This window comes from Pristis pectinata, chromosome 16 (genome assembly GCF_009764475.1).
Source record: "Pristis pectinata isolate sPriPec2 chromosome 16, sPriPec2.1.pri, whole genome shotgun sequence".
Taxonomy (NCBI): domain Eukaryota; kingdom Metazoa; phylum Chordata; class Chondrichthyes; order Rhinopristiformes; family Pristidae; genus Pristis; species Pristis pectinata.
Window position 1 is genome coordinate 45612247 of NC_067420.1, and position 15231 is coordinate 45627477.

Here is a 15231-nt window from a genome sequence, read left to right on the forward strand (position 1 = left end):
ATCTAGTTACATGTTAATGATCTGGATGATGGAATTGATGGTTTTGTGGTCAGGTCTGCGGATGATACAAAGATAGGTGGAGGGGCAGGTAGTGTTGAGGAAGCAGGGAGTCTGCAGAAGGATTTAGACAATTGGGAGAATGGGCAAAGATGTGGCAGATGGAATACAGCGTAGGGAAGTGAATGGTCAGGTACTTAGGTAGAAGGAATAAAAGCATAGATTGTTTTTTTAAAAACGGGGAGAGAATTCAGAAATTGGAGATGCAAAGGGCTTTAGGAGTCTTCGTGCAGGATTCCCTGAAGGTTAACTTGCAGGTTGAGTCAGTAGTCAGCAAGGCAAATGCAATGTAAGCATTCATTTCAAGAGGACTTGAATATAAAAGCAAAGATATAATGCTGAGGCTTCATAAGGCATTGGTCAGACCACATTTGGTGAACTATGAGCACTTTTGAGCCCCATATCCAAGGAAGGATATGCTGACATTGGAGGGGGTCTGGTGGACGTTTACAACAATGATCCCAGGTGTGAAAGGGTTAACGTATGAGGAACGTTTGACGGCTCTGGGTCTGTATTCGCTGAAGTTTAGAAGGATGAGGGGGGATCTCATTGAAACCTACCAAATATTGAAAGGCCTGGATAGAGTGGACATGGAGAGGATGTTTCCAGTAGTGGGAGAGTCTAGGACCAGAGGGCACAGCCTCAGAATAGAAGGACGTCCCTTTAGAACTGAGATGAGGAGGAATTTCTTTAGCCAGACGGTGGTGAATCTGTGGAATTCATTGCTACAGACGGCTGTGGAGGTCAAGTTATTGGGTATATTTAAAGTGGAGGTTGATAGGTTCTTGATTAGTAAGGGTGTCAAAGGTTACAGGGAGAAGGCAGGAGAATGGGGTTAAGAGGGAAAAATAAATCAGCCATGATCGAATGATGGCACAGACTTGAAGGGTCGAATGGCCTAATTCTGCTCCTATGTCTTATGGTTGGAATCTGAAATGCAGGGTCTGAGTGGGTGGTGACGGCAGGTAATCTCACAACATTTTAGTACCTAGACCAGTACTTGAATTGCCAAAACGTCAAAGACCAAATGCTGGTAAATGGGATTAGTATAGTACTTAATGGTCGGCATGGACAAGGTGGATGAAGGGCCCGTTCCTGTGCTGTATGACTAATTACCGTTGTAGCTCCTTTTTCTCTTCCTTCTAATGTTCCAATGTGGAATAAGTTCCTTTGTCTGTTACAGTTGGTATTTCAGACCCAAAACCCATTGCAGATTTACAGCTCAGTACGAGGCCATTCACCAAGTGACATACAACCGAAAAACTCACGTGATGGCCAAGAGGAATAAGGTCTATCGCAAGGTGTGTGCGCATCAAGAGGTACTGGTTGGATCAATAACTTGACACCATGTAGTTCAACAATCTGCTGGAGGAACTCAGCGGGTCGAGCAGCATCTGTGTGTGGGGGGGGGGGGGTTGGGGGGGAGTGGGAGGAATTGTCGACATTTTGGATTTTGGGTCAAAACCCTGCATCAGGACTGCTGCAGGATTTTGGCCCAAAACGTCGACAATTCCTTCCCCCCTCCCCCACAGATGCTGCTCGACCTGCTGAGTTCCTCCAGCAGATTGATTGCTGCTCCAGATTCCAGCAGCTGCAGTCTATCGTGACTCCATGTGGCTTCATCCCTGTACACAAGGAAGGACATGTCAGCATCCCCACTTCTGGGCCAGTAATGCTGGTGCATGGCAGGGAGTGGAGTGGAGCCATCAGTGTCCAAAGCCAGCAATGCGAGGCTTGTACCATGGCTCTGCACATTGGTGCAGTCCTTGCCACTCACGCCCACTGCTGCTGGAGGGGCAGCTGACACACAGGGTGCTGTTGGTACTACTGGCCACTTCTGAGCACCAGTACACCGAGTTCAGGGAGGCAATAGGCTGTCAACACACAGTTGGCTTGTGGCTGGGCACTGGCGGAGTTTGACCATACTGGTGGATGGAACAAAGCCTCCATTAATTGGCCAATGGCTGTAAGTGCAATTGCACACATTGCGAAGTATGGACGTGGGTGGGTGGATGATCTGCAGCTTACTCACTCAATGGTGGTCTCGTCAAGGACGCCAGTGACTGGAATCCTATAGAATCGTTGCATTGCCGCAATGGCAGCTTGCATAGAGTGAGCAGATCGCAGGGCTGAGGTGCGGAGGTCATCTGGCAGAAAATATCCATAGGTCTTCAACCAATTCTGCAAAAAAGAAACATCTTGTTTACCAAACCCTAGCCCAGCAGCAGCTTCAACATATGCCCAAGGCAGCTCTGCTGCAATTTACTGAGTCTGAGAACTCACTCCCATCTGGCTTACTACATCCTGCATCTGGTTCATCAAACCTGCTAGATTAGAATTGGAGATGATCAGAATGTAGAAATGGCACCTCCCATCAACCATCCCATCCTGATGGGTCTCCACAGGGGAAATCATACTTCCTCATCATTTCCTATTTCCCCAGTTACTTCCTCCCCACTGCTGGGGAACCCCACTCTGATCTCCACTAGCATAACACTGGAATAGCATTAAGCTAACCACTTTACAGCACCAGCAACCCGGGTTCAATTCCGGCCACTGTCTATAAGCAGTTTGTACGTTCTCCCCGTGTCTGTGTGGGTTTCCTCTGGGTGCTCCGGTTTCCTCCCACATTCCAAAGATGTGCAAGTTAGGAAGTTGTGGACATGCTATGTTGGCGCTGGAAGCGTGGCGACACTTGCAGGCTGCCCCCAGAACATTCTACGCAAAAGATGTATTTCACTATGTGTTTCAATGTACATGTGACTAATAAAGATATCTTATCTTAACCCACTGCCAGGGTCACTTGTGGGCACTCCTGCACTGTTGGGGCACACCTCCAGGGTGACAACTGTCACTCCTCTCTAATATCTCTGACACATCCACACTCCCCATACCCCAAGACTGTTTATGAAAAGATAGGCACTGATTACCCAGTCACAGACTCTGTACTGAGATGTGCTGGGAGCAGGGACTGGGGGCGCGCCATCAGGTTGTTGGGTCACTGGTTGATGCAGCAAGGACTGGGCACAGGACACAAACCTAAAGTCAGTAGTAAGGAAGTTACTGGAAACTACCTCAACGCACTGGTGGGACAGAGAGATGGGTAGATCAGGGATAGTCTGTCATAGGAGGTCTGGAGGGGATGGTGGAGGGCTGTTTTCGTGATTGGAAGCCAATGGCCAGTGGTGTATCACAGGGATCCATGCTGGGACCTTTGCTGTCTGTCATATACACAGGATCCATGGCAAGTTGGATCCAAAATTGACTGCCAAAGGAGACAGAGAGGGTAGTGGTAGATTTTTGATTGGAGGCCTATGACCAGCGGTGTTCCACAAGGATCAGTGCTGGGACCTCTTGTTTGTAATATACGTAATCATTTGGATGAAAATATAGGTGGGCTCATTGCAGATGACACGCAGATTGGTGGAGTTGTAAGAAAGGTTGTCAAAAGCAGCCAGCATAATCAAAGACCCACCCACCCCAGACATTCTCTCTTCTCCCCCCTCTCATCAAGCAGAAGATACAAAAGCCTGAAAGCACGTACTACCAGGCTCAAGGACAGCTTCTAGCCCGCTGTTATAAGACTATTGAATGATTCCCTTATATGATGAGATGGACTCTTTACCTCACAATCTACCTCGTTGTGGCCCTTACACCTTATTGTCTGCCTGCACTGCCCTTTCTCGGTAAATCTAACACTTTATTCTGCATTCTGTTATTGTTTTACCTTGTGCTACCTTAATGTACTGATGTGATGAAATGATCTGAATGGACAGTATGCAAGACAAGTTTTTCACTGTACCTTAGTACATGTGGCAATAATAAACCAATTTACCAAAGTAAACAGCAGGATATAGAGCAGTTGGAAATTTGAGCAGAGAAATGGCAAATGGAGTTTAATCTGGACAAGTGCGAGGTGTTGCATTTTGGGAATTCAATGCAAGAGGAAAGTCTACAGTAAATGGCAGGACCTTGGGGGCATTGATGTACAGAGGAGTCTTGAGATGTGAGTCCATAGCTCCCTGTAAGTGGCAGCACAAATAAAGGCAGTGTATGGCATACTTGCCTTCACTACTCAGGGCATTGAGTATAAAAGTTGGGAATTCATGTTGCAGCTGCATGAAACTTTAGTTAGTCCACAGTTGGAGTATTGTGGGCAGTTCTGGTCACCACATTACAGGAAGGATGTGGAGGCTTTGGAGAGGGTGCAGAAGAGGTTCACTAGGATGCTGCCTGGATTAGAGAGTATTAGCTATTAGGAGAGGTTGGACAAACTTGGGTTCTTTTCTCTGGAGTGTCAGAGGCTGAGGGGAGACCTGATAGAGGTTTAAAAAATTGAGGTGTAAATATGGTCAGAGTCCTTATCTCACGATGGAAATGCCAAATACTAGAGGGCACAGGTTTAAGGTGAGAGGGAGAAAAGATAATGGAGATGTGCAAGGGATGTATTTTTTTTAAAAAAAAGAGTGGTAGGTACCTGGAACATGCTGGGAGGTGGTGGAAGCAGATACGATCGCAGTATTTAAGAGATATTTAGACAGAAACATGAACAGGCTGGGAACGGAGGGATATGGACCACATGCAGGAACATGGAACTAGTTTAATTTGGCATCATGGTCGGCACAGACACGGTGGGCTGAAGGGCCTGTTCCTGTACTGTTCTATGTTTTTGTTTCTTATTTGTCTATGAAAGTAGGAGGTATTATTAGTAAATTTACAGGTAACCAAATTTGGTTGTGTTATTTATGGTCAGGAGGTGAGTTTTAGACCACAGAATTATATTGATCAGTTGGTAAATTGGACAGAGTAATGGGAATGGAGTTTAATCCTCACAGGTGTGAGGTGATGCATTTTGGGAAGTTTAAGGTTAGGGGACACACCATGAATGGTAGGGCCCAACAGGGTATTGAGAAACAGAGGGACCATAGTGTCCAAGTCCACAGATTCCCAAGATGGCAGCACAAGTGGAGAAGGCATACAGGATGCTAGCCTTCATTAGCTAGGGCACAGAATACAAGAACATGGAGGTCATAATACAACTTTAATTAGGCTACAGCTGCAGTACTGTGTGCACTTCTGGTCCCCACACAACAGGAAGAATGTGACTCCACTGGAGACAGTGCAGAGGAGATTCACCAGATGATGGGCTGAAGGGCCTGTCTCTGTGCTGTACATCTCCATGACTACAACTATGATGAGGTCACAAAATTGTGGCTCTATAGAGCCAAAATGTTTCACTCCCTCTCTGACTCTACACCTTCACTAATCCTGTCATCTGCCTCCCAACTTCAGACTTCCATCTGGCTGGTGTGGTGGGTTCAAACTGTGATTCAAAGAACAGCATGGGAACAGACCCTTCAGCCCAACACGTCCATGCTGACCATAGCGCCCACCAAGCTAGTCCCATCTGCCTACATTTAGCCCAAGTCCCTCTAAAGCCCTCCTATCCATGTACTTATCCAAATATCTTTTATTATTGTATTTGCCTCAACCACTTCCTCTGGCAGCTCATTTCATATACGCATCACCCTTTGTGTGAAGAAGTTACTTGTCAGGTCCCTTTTAAATCTCTTGCTTCCCACTTTAAACCTATCCCTCTAGTTTTTAGTTCTCCTTCCCTGGGAAAAAGACTGTGTTCACCCAATCTAAACCCTTCACGACTTTATACACCTCTATAAGGTCACCCCTCAATCTTCTACATTCCAAGGAATAAAGTCCTTGCCTGCTCAAACTCGCCCTATAATTCAGGCCCTTGAGTCCTGGCAGCATCCTTGTAAATCTTCTCTGCATTCTTTCCAGTTTAATGATGTCTTTCCTTATAACAGGGTAACCAAAATTGTACACAATACTCCAAGTGTGGACTCACCAATGTCATGTACAACTGCAACATAATATCCCAACTCCTATCTTCAATGCCCTGACTGATGAAGGCCAGCAAGCCAAATGCCTTCTTCACCACCCTGCCACTTTCAACGAACTATGTACCTGTACTCCTAGGTCCCTCTGTTCTTCAAAACTCCCCAGGGCCCAACCATTCACTGTATAAGTCCAACCTGAATTTGACTTTCCAAAATGCAACACCTCGCACTTATTCGAATTGAAAGCCATTTACCATTTTTTGGCCCACTTACCAAGCTGATCAAGATCCCCTAATTTTCGATAACCTTCTTGACTGTCTACGATACCACCTATTTTAGTATCATCCACAAACTTACTAACCACACCTTGTACACTCTCATCCAAATTATTTATAAAATGAACAAAGATCCATCCCAGCACTGATCTCTGTGGCACACTAGTTACAGACCTCCAGTCCTAGAAACAACCTTCGATAATCACTCCCTGCTTCCTACCATCAAGCCAATTACAAATCCAATTAGCTATCTCTCCCTGGATCCCATGTGATCTAACATTCCAGACTAGCCTGCCATGTGGGACCTTATCAAAGGTCTTGCTAAAGTCCAAATAGACAAGTCCACTGCTCTACCCTCATCTATCCTCTTGGTTACCTCTTCGAAAAACTAAGGTTTGCCAGACAAGATTTCCCACACACAAAGCCATGCTGACTATCCCTAATTAGACCTTGCCTAAACAAATGTTGATAGATCCTCTATAGGGAGTATTCTACAGACCCCTCCCAACAGCAGCAGAGATGCTGAGGAGCAGATCGGGAGGTAGATTTTGGAGAGGTGCAAAAATAACAGGGTTGTTGTCATGGGTGATTTCAACTTCCCTAATATTGATTGGCACCTTCTTATTGTAAAGGGGATAGATGGGACAGAGTTTGTTCGGTGTGTCCAGGAAGGATTCCTGACACAGTAGGTGGACAGGCTGACCAGAGGAGAGGCCATACTGGATCTGGTACAAGGCAATGAGCCTGATCAGGTTTCAGATCTCTCAGTGGGAGAGCATTTTGGAGGTAGAGACTATAACTCCTTGACCTTCACCATAGCCTTGGAGAAGGATAGGAGACGACGATATCGGAAAGTATTTAACTGGGGGAGGGGGAAATTATAATGCTATTAGGCAGGAACTTGGGTGCATAAATTGGGAACAGATGTTCTTGGGGAAGTGCATAGCGGAAATGTGGAGGCAATTTAAAGAATACTTGCATGGGTCTCTGGATAAGTTTGTCCCATTGAGGCAGGGTAAGGATGGTAGAGTGAAGAAACTGTGGTTGACACGAGATGTAGAATATCTTGTCAAGAGGAAGAAAGAAGCTTACCTAAGGTTTAGAAAGCATGGATCAGACAGGGCTCTGGAGAGTTACAAGGTAGCCAGGAGGGATCTTAAGAATGAAACTAGGAGAGCTAGAAGGGGACATGAGAAGTCCTTGGCGAGTAGGATCAAGGAAAACCCCAAGGCATTCTACGTGTATGTGAAGAATAAAAGGATGACCAGGGTGAGGGGAGGACCGAACAGGGATAAAAGCGGAACATGTGCCTGGAGTCGGGAGAGGTAGGGGAGGTCCTTAATGAATATTTTGCTTCGGTAGTCACCAGAGAGAGAGACCTTGACGTTTGTGAGGATGGCGTACGACAGGCTGATACGCTAGGGCATGTCGATGTGAGGAAAGGGGATGTGCTGGAACTATTGGAAAACATTAGGATAGATAAGTCACCAGGGCCGGATGGGATATATCCAAGGTTATTATGGGAAGCGAGGGAAGAGATTGCTGTGCCTTTGGCAACGATCTTTGCGTCCTCACTGGACGCAGGAGTGCCGGATGATTGGAGGGTGGCAAATAAGGCTATAAGACAAAGGAGCAGAAGCTGGCCATTCGGCCCATCGAGTCTGCCCGCCGTTCTATCATGAGCTGATCCATTTAGCCTCACTCCGCCTTCTTGCCATAACCTTTGATGCCCTGGCTACTCAGATACCTATCAATCTCTGCCTTAAATACACCCAACGACTTTGCCTCCACTGCCGCCCGTGGAACAAATTGTACTGATTTACCACTCTAAAGAAATTTCTCCGCATCCCTGTTCTGAATGGGTGCCCTTCAATCCTGAAGTCGTGTTCTCTTGTACTAGACTCCCCCACTATGGAAAATAACTTTGCCACATCTACTCTGTCCAGGCCTTTTAACATTCGAAATGTTTCTATGAGGTCCCCCCACATTCTTCTGAACTCCAAGGAGTACAGCCCAAGAGCCGAACATTCCTCATATGTTAATCCTCTCATTCCTGGAATCATTCTAGTGAATCTTCTCTGAACCCTCTCCAACATCAGCACATCCTTTCTTAAATAAGGAGCCCAAAACTGCACACAGTACTCCAAGTGAGGTCTTACCAATGCCTTATAGAGCCTCAACATCACATCCCTGTTCTTCTACAGTATTCTATTCCTCTAGAAATGAATGCCAACATTGCATTTGCCTTCTTCACCACCGACTCAACCTGGAGGTTAACTTTTAGGGTATCCTGCATGAGGACTCCCAAGTCCCTTTGTATCTCTGAATTTTGAATTTTCTCCCCATTTAAATAATAGTCTGCCCATTTGTTTCTTCTACCAAAGTGCACGACCGTACACTTTCCAACATTGTATTTCACTTGCCACTTCTTTGTCCATTCTCCTAGTCTATCCAAGTCTCTCTGCAGACTGTTTCCTCAATACTACCCACCCCTCCATCTATCTTTGTATCATCAGCAAACTTAGCCATAAAGCCATTTATTCCATAATCCAAATCGTTGATATACAACGTAAAAAGCGGCTCCAACACAGACCCCTGTGGAACACCACTGGTAACCGGCAGTCAACCAGAATGGGATCTCTTCATTCCTACTGTTTCCTGCCGATCAGCCGATGACCTATCCATGCTCATAACTTTCCCGTAATTCCATGGGCTCTTATCTTGCTTAGCAGCCTCACGTGCCGCACCTTGTCAAAGGCCTTCTGAAAATCCAAATACACAACATCCACTGCATCTCCTTTGTCTAGCCCGCTTGTAATTTCCTTAAAAAATTGCAATAGGTTTTTCAGGCATGATTTTCCTTTAAGGAAACCATGCTGAGTTCGGCCTATCTTGTCATGTGCCTCCAGGTACTCCGTAACCTCATCCTTGACAATAGCCTCCAACAACTTCCTAACCACCGATGTCAGGCTAACAGGTCTATGATTTCCTTTTTGCTGCCTCGCATCCTTCTTAAATAGCGGAGTGACATTTGCGAATTTTCAGTCCTCTGGAACCATGCCAGAATCTATTGATTCCTGAAAGATCATTACTAATGTTATTCTTTTGTTTAAGAAAGGAAGTAGGGATAACCCTGGGAATTACAGACCAGTGACTCTTGTTTCAGTGGTGGCAAAATTACTGGAGATTCTTAGAAACAGGATTTATGGGCACTTAGAGAAGCATAGGCTGATTAGGGACAGGCAGCATGGCTTTGTGAGGGGCAGGTCATGCCTCACAAGCCTCATTGAATTCTTTGAGGATATGACAAAGCACATTGATGAAGGTAGAGCAGTGGATGTGGTCTACATGAATTTTAGTAAGGCATTTGATAAGGTTCCTCATGGAAGGCTTATTCAGAAAGTCAGGAGGCATGGGATCCAGGGAAACTTGGCTGTGTGGATTCAGAATTGGCTTGCACATAGAAGACAGAGGGTGGTTGTAGATGGAGAGTATTCTGCCGGGAGGTCAGGGACCAGTGGTGTTCTGCAGGGATCTATTCTGGGACCCCTGCTCTTTGTGATTTTTATAAATGACTTGGATGAGGATGTGGTGGGGTGGGTTAGTAAGTTTGCTGATGATGCAGTGGTGTTGTGGATAGTGTAGAAGGTTGCTGTAGATTACAACAGGATATTGACAGAATGCAGAGCTGGGCTGAGAAGTGGCAGATGGAGTTCAACCAGGATAAGTGTGAAGTGATACACTTCGGGAGATCGAATTTGAAGGCAGAATACAACGTTAATGGCAGGACTCTTAGCAGTGTGGAGGAACAGAGGGATCTTGGGATCCACGTCCATAGATTCCTCAAGGTTGCCACACAGGTCGATAGGGTTGTTAAGAAGGCGTATGGAGCGTTGACCTTCATTAGTCGGAGTATTGAGTTCAAGGGCCGCGAGGCAAAAATTAAAACAAATCTGCAAGAACATCATTAGCACTGGGGAGATCAGCCAAGGTTCCAACCTCAATCATTAGTTGTGAAGCAGCATCCTACGTTCTTCATGCCCGATTATGGAACATTCCACCAACAGCATTGTGTACACACCTGGACCTCAGAACCCACCCCACCACTCTCTCCATATCTCTCCCTCTTCACCACACCCGAGCTGAGCCCACAACACCAATGGTGAAGTTGGACACAGTCTCTGACCCCAAGACATGGCCTCATTACCAACGGCAGAAACTCTGGCTGCCAATTGCCTGTGTTTGCCCAATTTGCATTTGCTGCTTTCCAAGTTGTCACTATGGAAACACGAATCAATTTATTGTATCACATTTACATTAATTTTCAGTTCACTGTCTCTCCAGATGCTCTCATTCTGACAGGAGAGGCAAGGCAGCTCATGTCTGGCTCAGGAACAGAAACTGCTCCTCTGCTAAGGATGCAGGCTTGCATCAGCCTGTGGCATTCTGTTTGCTGTTCATGAGGGTTACACTGTCATGCTGGTGGGATGGCAGGAGCAGCAACAGGGCTGAACCACACCTGCGTTTGATCCATTAACTGCACACTGACCATGGACAAATGCCCCAGCCCCGGAGCAGCTCTGGCCAGTAACAAAACCTCAGGTCACCAAGATTCCCTTCTGTGGAGCCCAACTCACCCTGTTTACCAGTTATATCAACAACAGTGTATATGGGGCCAGGTCAGTTCTGCAACATTTTAGATTAATTAAAAAAGAATCACTTCACTTTCTTTGAGAATTCTTAATATAGCATGTCAGGAAGACTGCCCGGTCTAAATCCCTGTGACACAACCAATAGATAGACACAAAGCATACACAAAGCACCTCAAACTCCACCTTATTAGTTACACAGCACAGAAACAGGCCCATCGGCCCAACTTGTCCATACTGACCGAGGTGCCTTCCTGAGCTAGTCCCATATCCCTCTAAACCTTTCCTATTATTGTACCTGCTCAAATGTCTTTCAAACACTAACTGTACCCGCCTCTACCAATCCCTCTGGCAGCTCGTTCCATATACCCACCACCCTCTGCATGAAACACTTGTCCCTCATGTCCCCTCTAAATCTTTCCCCTCTCACCTTAAACCTATGCCCTCTAGCTTAGACTCCCCTACCCTGGGGAAATCCAGGCAGACACTACAAGAGCACACTGACACCTCACCTTCCCTGCATCCTCCATAGCCTGAAATACTTCCTCCTTTTAAATATTAATCCCATATTCTTTTGGAAGCCACAACTGAACCTGCCTCTAATCAGCCAGTACATTCCAGGTACCGACCACTAGGCAGAAAATTTCATTGTGGCATCATCCTTTTGCCAATCACTTTAAATCCCTGTGCTCTGGTCACTAATACTTGTGTACACGACTGTGCTCTGTGCTCCCTGTGCTCTGGTCACTAATACTTGTGTACACGACTGTGCTCTGTGCTCCCTGTGCTCTGGTCACTAATACTTGTGTACACAACTGTGCTCTGTGCTCCCTGTGCTCTGGTCACTAATACTTGTGTACACGACTGTGCTCTGTGCTCCCTGTGCTCTGGTCACTAATACTTGTGTACACGACTGTGCTCTGGTCACTAATACTTGTGTACACGACTGTGCTCTGTGCTCCCTGTGCTCTGGTCACTAATACTTGTGTACACGACTGTGCTCTGGTCACTAATACTTGTGTACATGCCTGTGCTCTGTGCTCCCTGTGCTCTGGTCACTAATACTTGTGTACACGCCTGCTGTAGCCCCAGCTCAAAACCTCCAACAGATACCTGCATGAAAATAGAAGCAACACACCATTTGAGGGAAATAAATACAAGTGATAATTCAGGTTGTGCACTGAAATCCTGTGCCTGTGACGTGCCTGCCACCCTCTCCGCACACAGCTGCACCTGCCTTGCTCCCAGGACAAGCGTTGGTCTGTTCTCCCCACTGCGGTGATACAAACAGGACTGCCGTCAGCAGCTCTGCTCATCCCCACAGACTTCAAGGAGGAAATGACCTTGAAAGGACAGATCTCCACAGGGGCACTGCTTACCTGCTGCCACGTTTTACACTTGGTAGCAGCTACATTTATAATGAGATACCTCTGTCATCACTCGTCCACCATCAGTGTTGGTCTGTACCGACTCTCCACCCTTGCAAGAGAATAAACCTCCCTCCACCAACACCAACCCCCCTCCCCCCCCCCCCCAAACAAACTTGCAGCTGTCAATTTAATCTGGCAGATTTGGAAAAAAATATGGTTATTTGATTTAAAATCCAATCATAAGCTAAAATCAGAGTTTTCCTAAGATTGGGAAGGGAAGCTTTCCCTGTCTTTAACCTCCAGTGCAGTGAGACTGCCAGGATAGTGGCTCACACATGGACTTGGAATGCTCCCTCTTGCTCAGAACCCACAGACCTCACGCCTCAGCCAAATCATCACAAGGTAGCAAAGAGGACTGGGGAAGCATGTTAAAATGTGGGACTTTGCATGGTTTGAGGTAAGCCACATCACTAGACTGACATCATATTGACTGAAAAGATCCAGAAGGCTGATGCTTTTTAAGTAAAAACAGAATCCTGGAAAGATTCAGCATATCAGGCAGTATCTGTGGGAGAACCAGTGTTAACATCTTGGGCGATTTTGCTTCAGTTTCTGTCTACCCTGCTGAGCATATACAGCATTGCCTGTTTCCATTTCTGATATCACAAAGCTGGCGAGTAGGTGATGCTGACAACATGAGACCGATGCCACAGATCATCAGGGCTGTGACAAGCGATGACAAGACACCAGGGGGTTCCCAGCGCCTCCAATCCTGCAGGAAAATGGCAGCACCCAAGGGATTGCAGCCAATAAACACTGCTCCCCCGCTGCTGCCAGGAGCCTGAGAGAGTCAGCACAACCCCAGGATGTTTTCCAACTGCAGGACTCACTCACAAAGATGACATAATGCACATAACCCATAGTAACTACAGCACCTGCATCCACAAGAACATAAAGAAATGGAGTAACCTTCTTACTTACTCTGATATTCAATAAAATCAAGGCTGATCTTAACCTCAGAGCCATTTTCTTCCTGAATGCACTCACACTGAGCCTCCATAACTTGATGCGTAGTAAATTCTAAAGATTTACTTGGATGAAGTAATTTCTTCTCACCTCTGCCCTAAGAAGGTGAGAAGAAATTACTTCAATCAGGTAAATTTTGACTTGTCTCTTACTTTGGAACCATGAAGCCTGGTTCTAGTTGCCCCAAGGAGTACATGAGCTCTGCACCTTCCTGTTGAGCTCCAAAGAAATTTTGTATGTTTCAATGAGGTCACCTCTCATTCTTCTAAAGTCAGGAAAGTTCAGAACCAGTCTGCTTAATTCCTCCTCATAGGAGGAAGTGCCCAGATCAGGACAACCTGGTGAACCTTCAGTGCACTCCCTAAATCCCAACTTTACACTTTGTTTAGGAAGGAGACCAGATGGGTACCCGATGTTACAGATGCAATTGCACCAGGACTCTGTAATTGGAACGTAGAACAGTAGAGCACAATACAGGCCCTTCGGCCCACATGTTGTGCCAACCTTTAAACCTCGCCTAAGACTATCTAACACCTTCCTCCCACATATCCCTCTATTTTAAATTCCTCCATATGCTTATCTAACAATATCTTGAATTTGACCAATGTACCTGCCTCCGCCACTGCCCCAGGCAGCACATTCCATGCCCCAACCACTCTCTGGGTAAAAAAGCTTCCTCTGATATCCCCCTTGAACTTCCCACCCATTACTTTAAAGCCATGCCCTCTTGTATTGAGCATTGGTGCCCTGGGGAAAGAGGCGCTGGCTGTCCACTCTATCTATTCCTCTTAATATTTTGTACACCTCTATCATGTCTCCTCTCATCCTCCTCCTCTCCAAAGAGTAAAGCCCTAGCTCCCTTAGTCTCTCCTCATAATGCATACTCCCTAAACCAGGTAGCATCCTGGGAAATCTCCTCTGCACCCTTTCCAACACCTCCACATCCTTCCCATAATGAGATGACCAGAACTGGACACAATACTCCAAGTGTGGTCTAACCAGAGTTTTATAGAGTTGAATCATTACCTCGCGGCTCTTAAACTCGATCCCTCGACTTATGAAAGCTAACACCCCATAAGCTTTCTCAACTACCCTATCCACCTGTGAGGCAACTTTCAGGGATCTGTGGATATGGACCCCCAGATCCTCCACACTACCAAGAATCCTGCCATTAACTTTGTATTCTGCCTTGGAGTTTGTCCTTCCAAAGTGTACCACCTCACACTTCTACGGACTGAACTCCATCTGCCACTTCTCAGCCCAGCTCTGCATCCTATCAATGTTCTCCTGCAATCTTCAACAATCCTCTACACTATCCACAACACCACCAACCTTCGTGTCGTCTGCAAACTTGCCAACCCACCCTTCTACCCCCTCATCCAAATCATTAATAAAAATCACGAAAAGCAGAGGTCCCAGAACCGATCCTTGTGGGACACCGCTAGTCACAGCCCTCCAATCTGAATGCACCCCCTCCACCACAACCCTCCGCTTTCTACAGCCAAGCCAATTCTGAATCCACACGGCCAAGCTTCTCAGGATCCCATGCCCTCTGACCTTCTGAAGAAGCCTACCACGTGGAACCTTGTCAAATGCCTAACCAAAATCCATGTAGACCACATCTACTGCACTACCCTCATCAATCTGTCTGGTCACCTCCTCAAAGAACACTATCAGGCTTGTGAGACATGATCTGCCCTTCACAAATCCACGTTGGCTGTTCCTGATCAGACCAAGATTCTCTAAATGCACTTAGATCCTATCTCTAAGAATCTCTTCCAATAGCTTGCCCACCAGACACAAGGCTCACTGGTCTATAATTCCCTGGACTATCCCTACTACCTTTTTTGAATAAGGGGACAACATTTACCACCCTCCAATCCTCCGGTACCACTCCTGTGGACAACAAGGACTCATAGATCCTAGCCAAAGACTCAGCAATCTCCTCCCTCACCTCGCGGAGGAGCCTGGGGAATATTCCGTCAGGCCCCGGGGA

At 46.4% G+C, this 15231-nt stretch overlaps 1 protein-coding gene across 2 annotated transcripts in view; it reads right to left on the reverse strand.

The window, feature by feature from the left end:
* The window catches only part of mmp24 (matrix metallopeptidase 24), a 56007-nt gene that overhangs the window by 26396 nt on the left and 14380 nt on the right, over window positions 1-15231 (reverse strand). Inside the window, exon 2 of one of the 2 annotated variants that reach the window (XM_052031170.1) lies at window positions 2090-2238. The exons of the other annotated variant lie outside the window; for it this stretch is intronic. Coding sequence (XP_051887130.1) covers window positions 2090-2238 — 149 coding nt within the window. The remainder of the gene's footprint in view (window positions 1-2089; window positions 2239-15231) is intronic. 2 annotated transcript variants of the gene reach the window in all.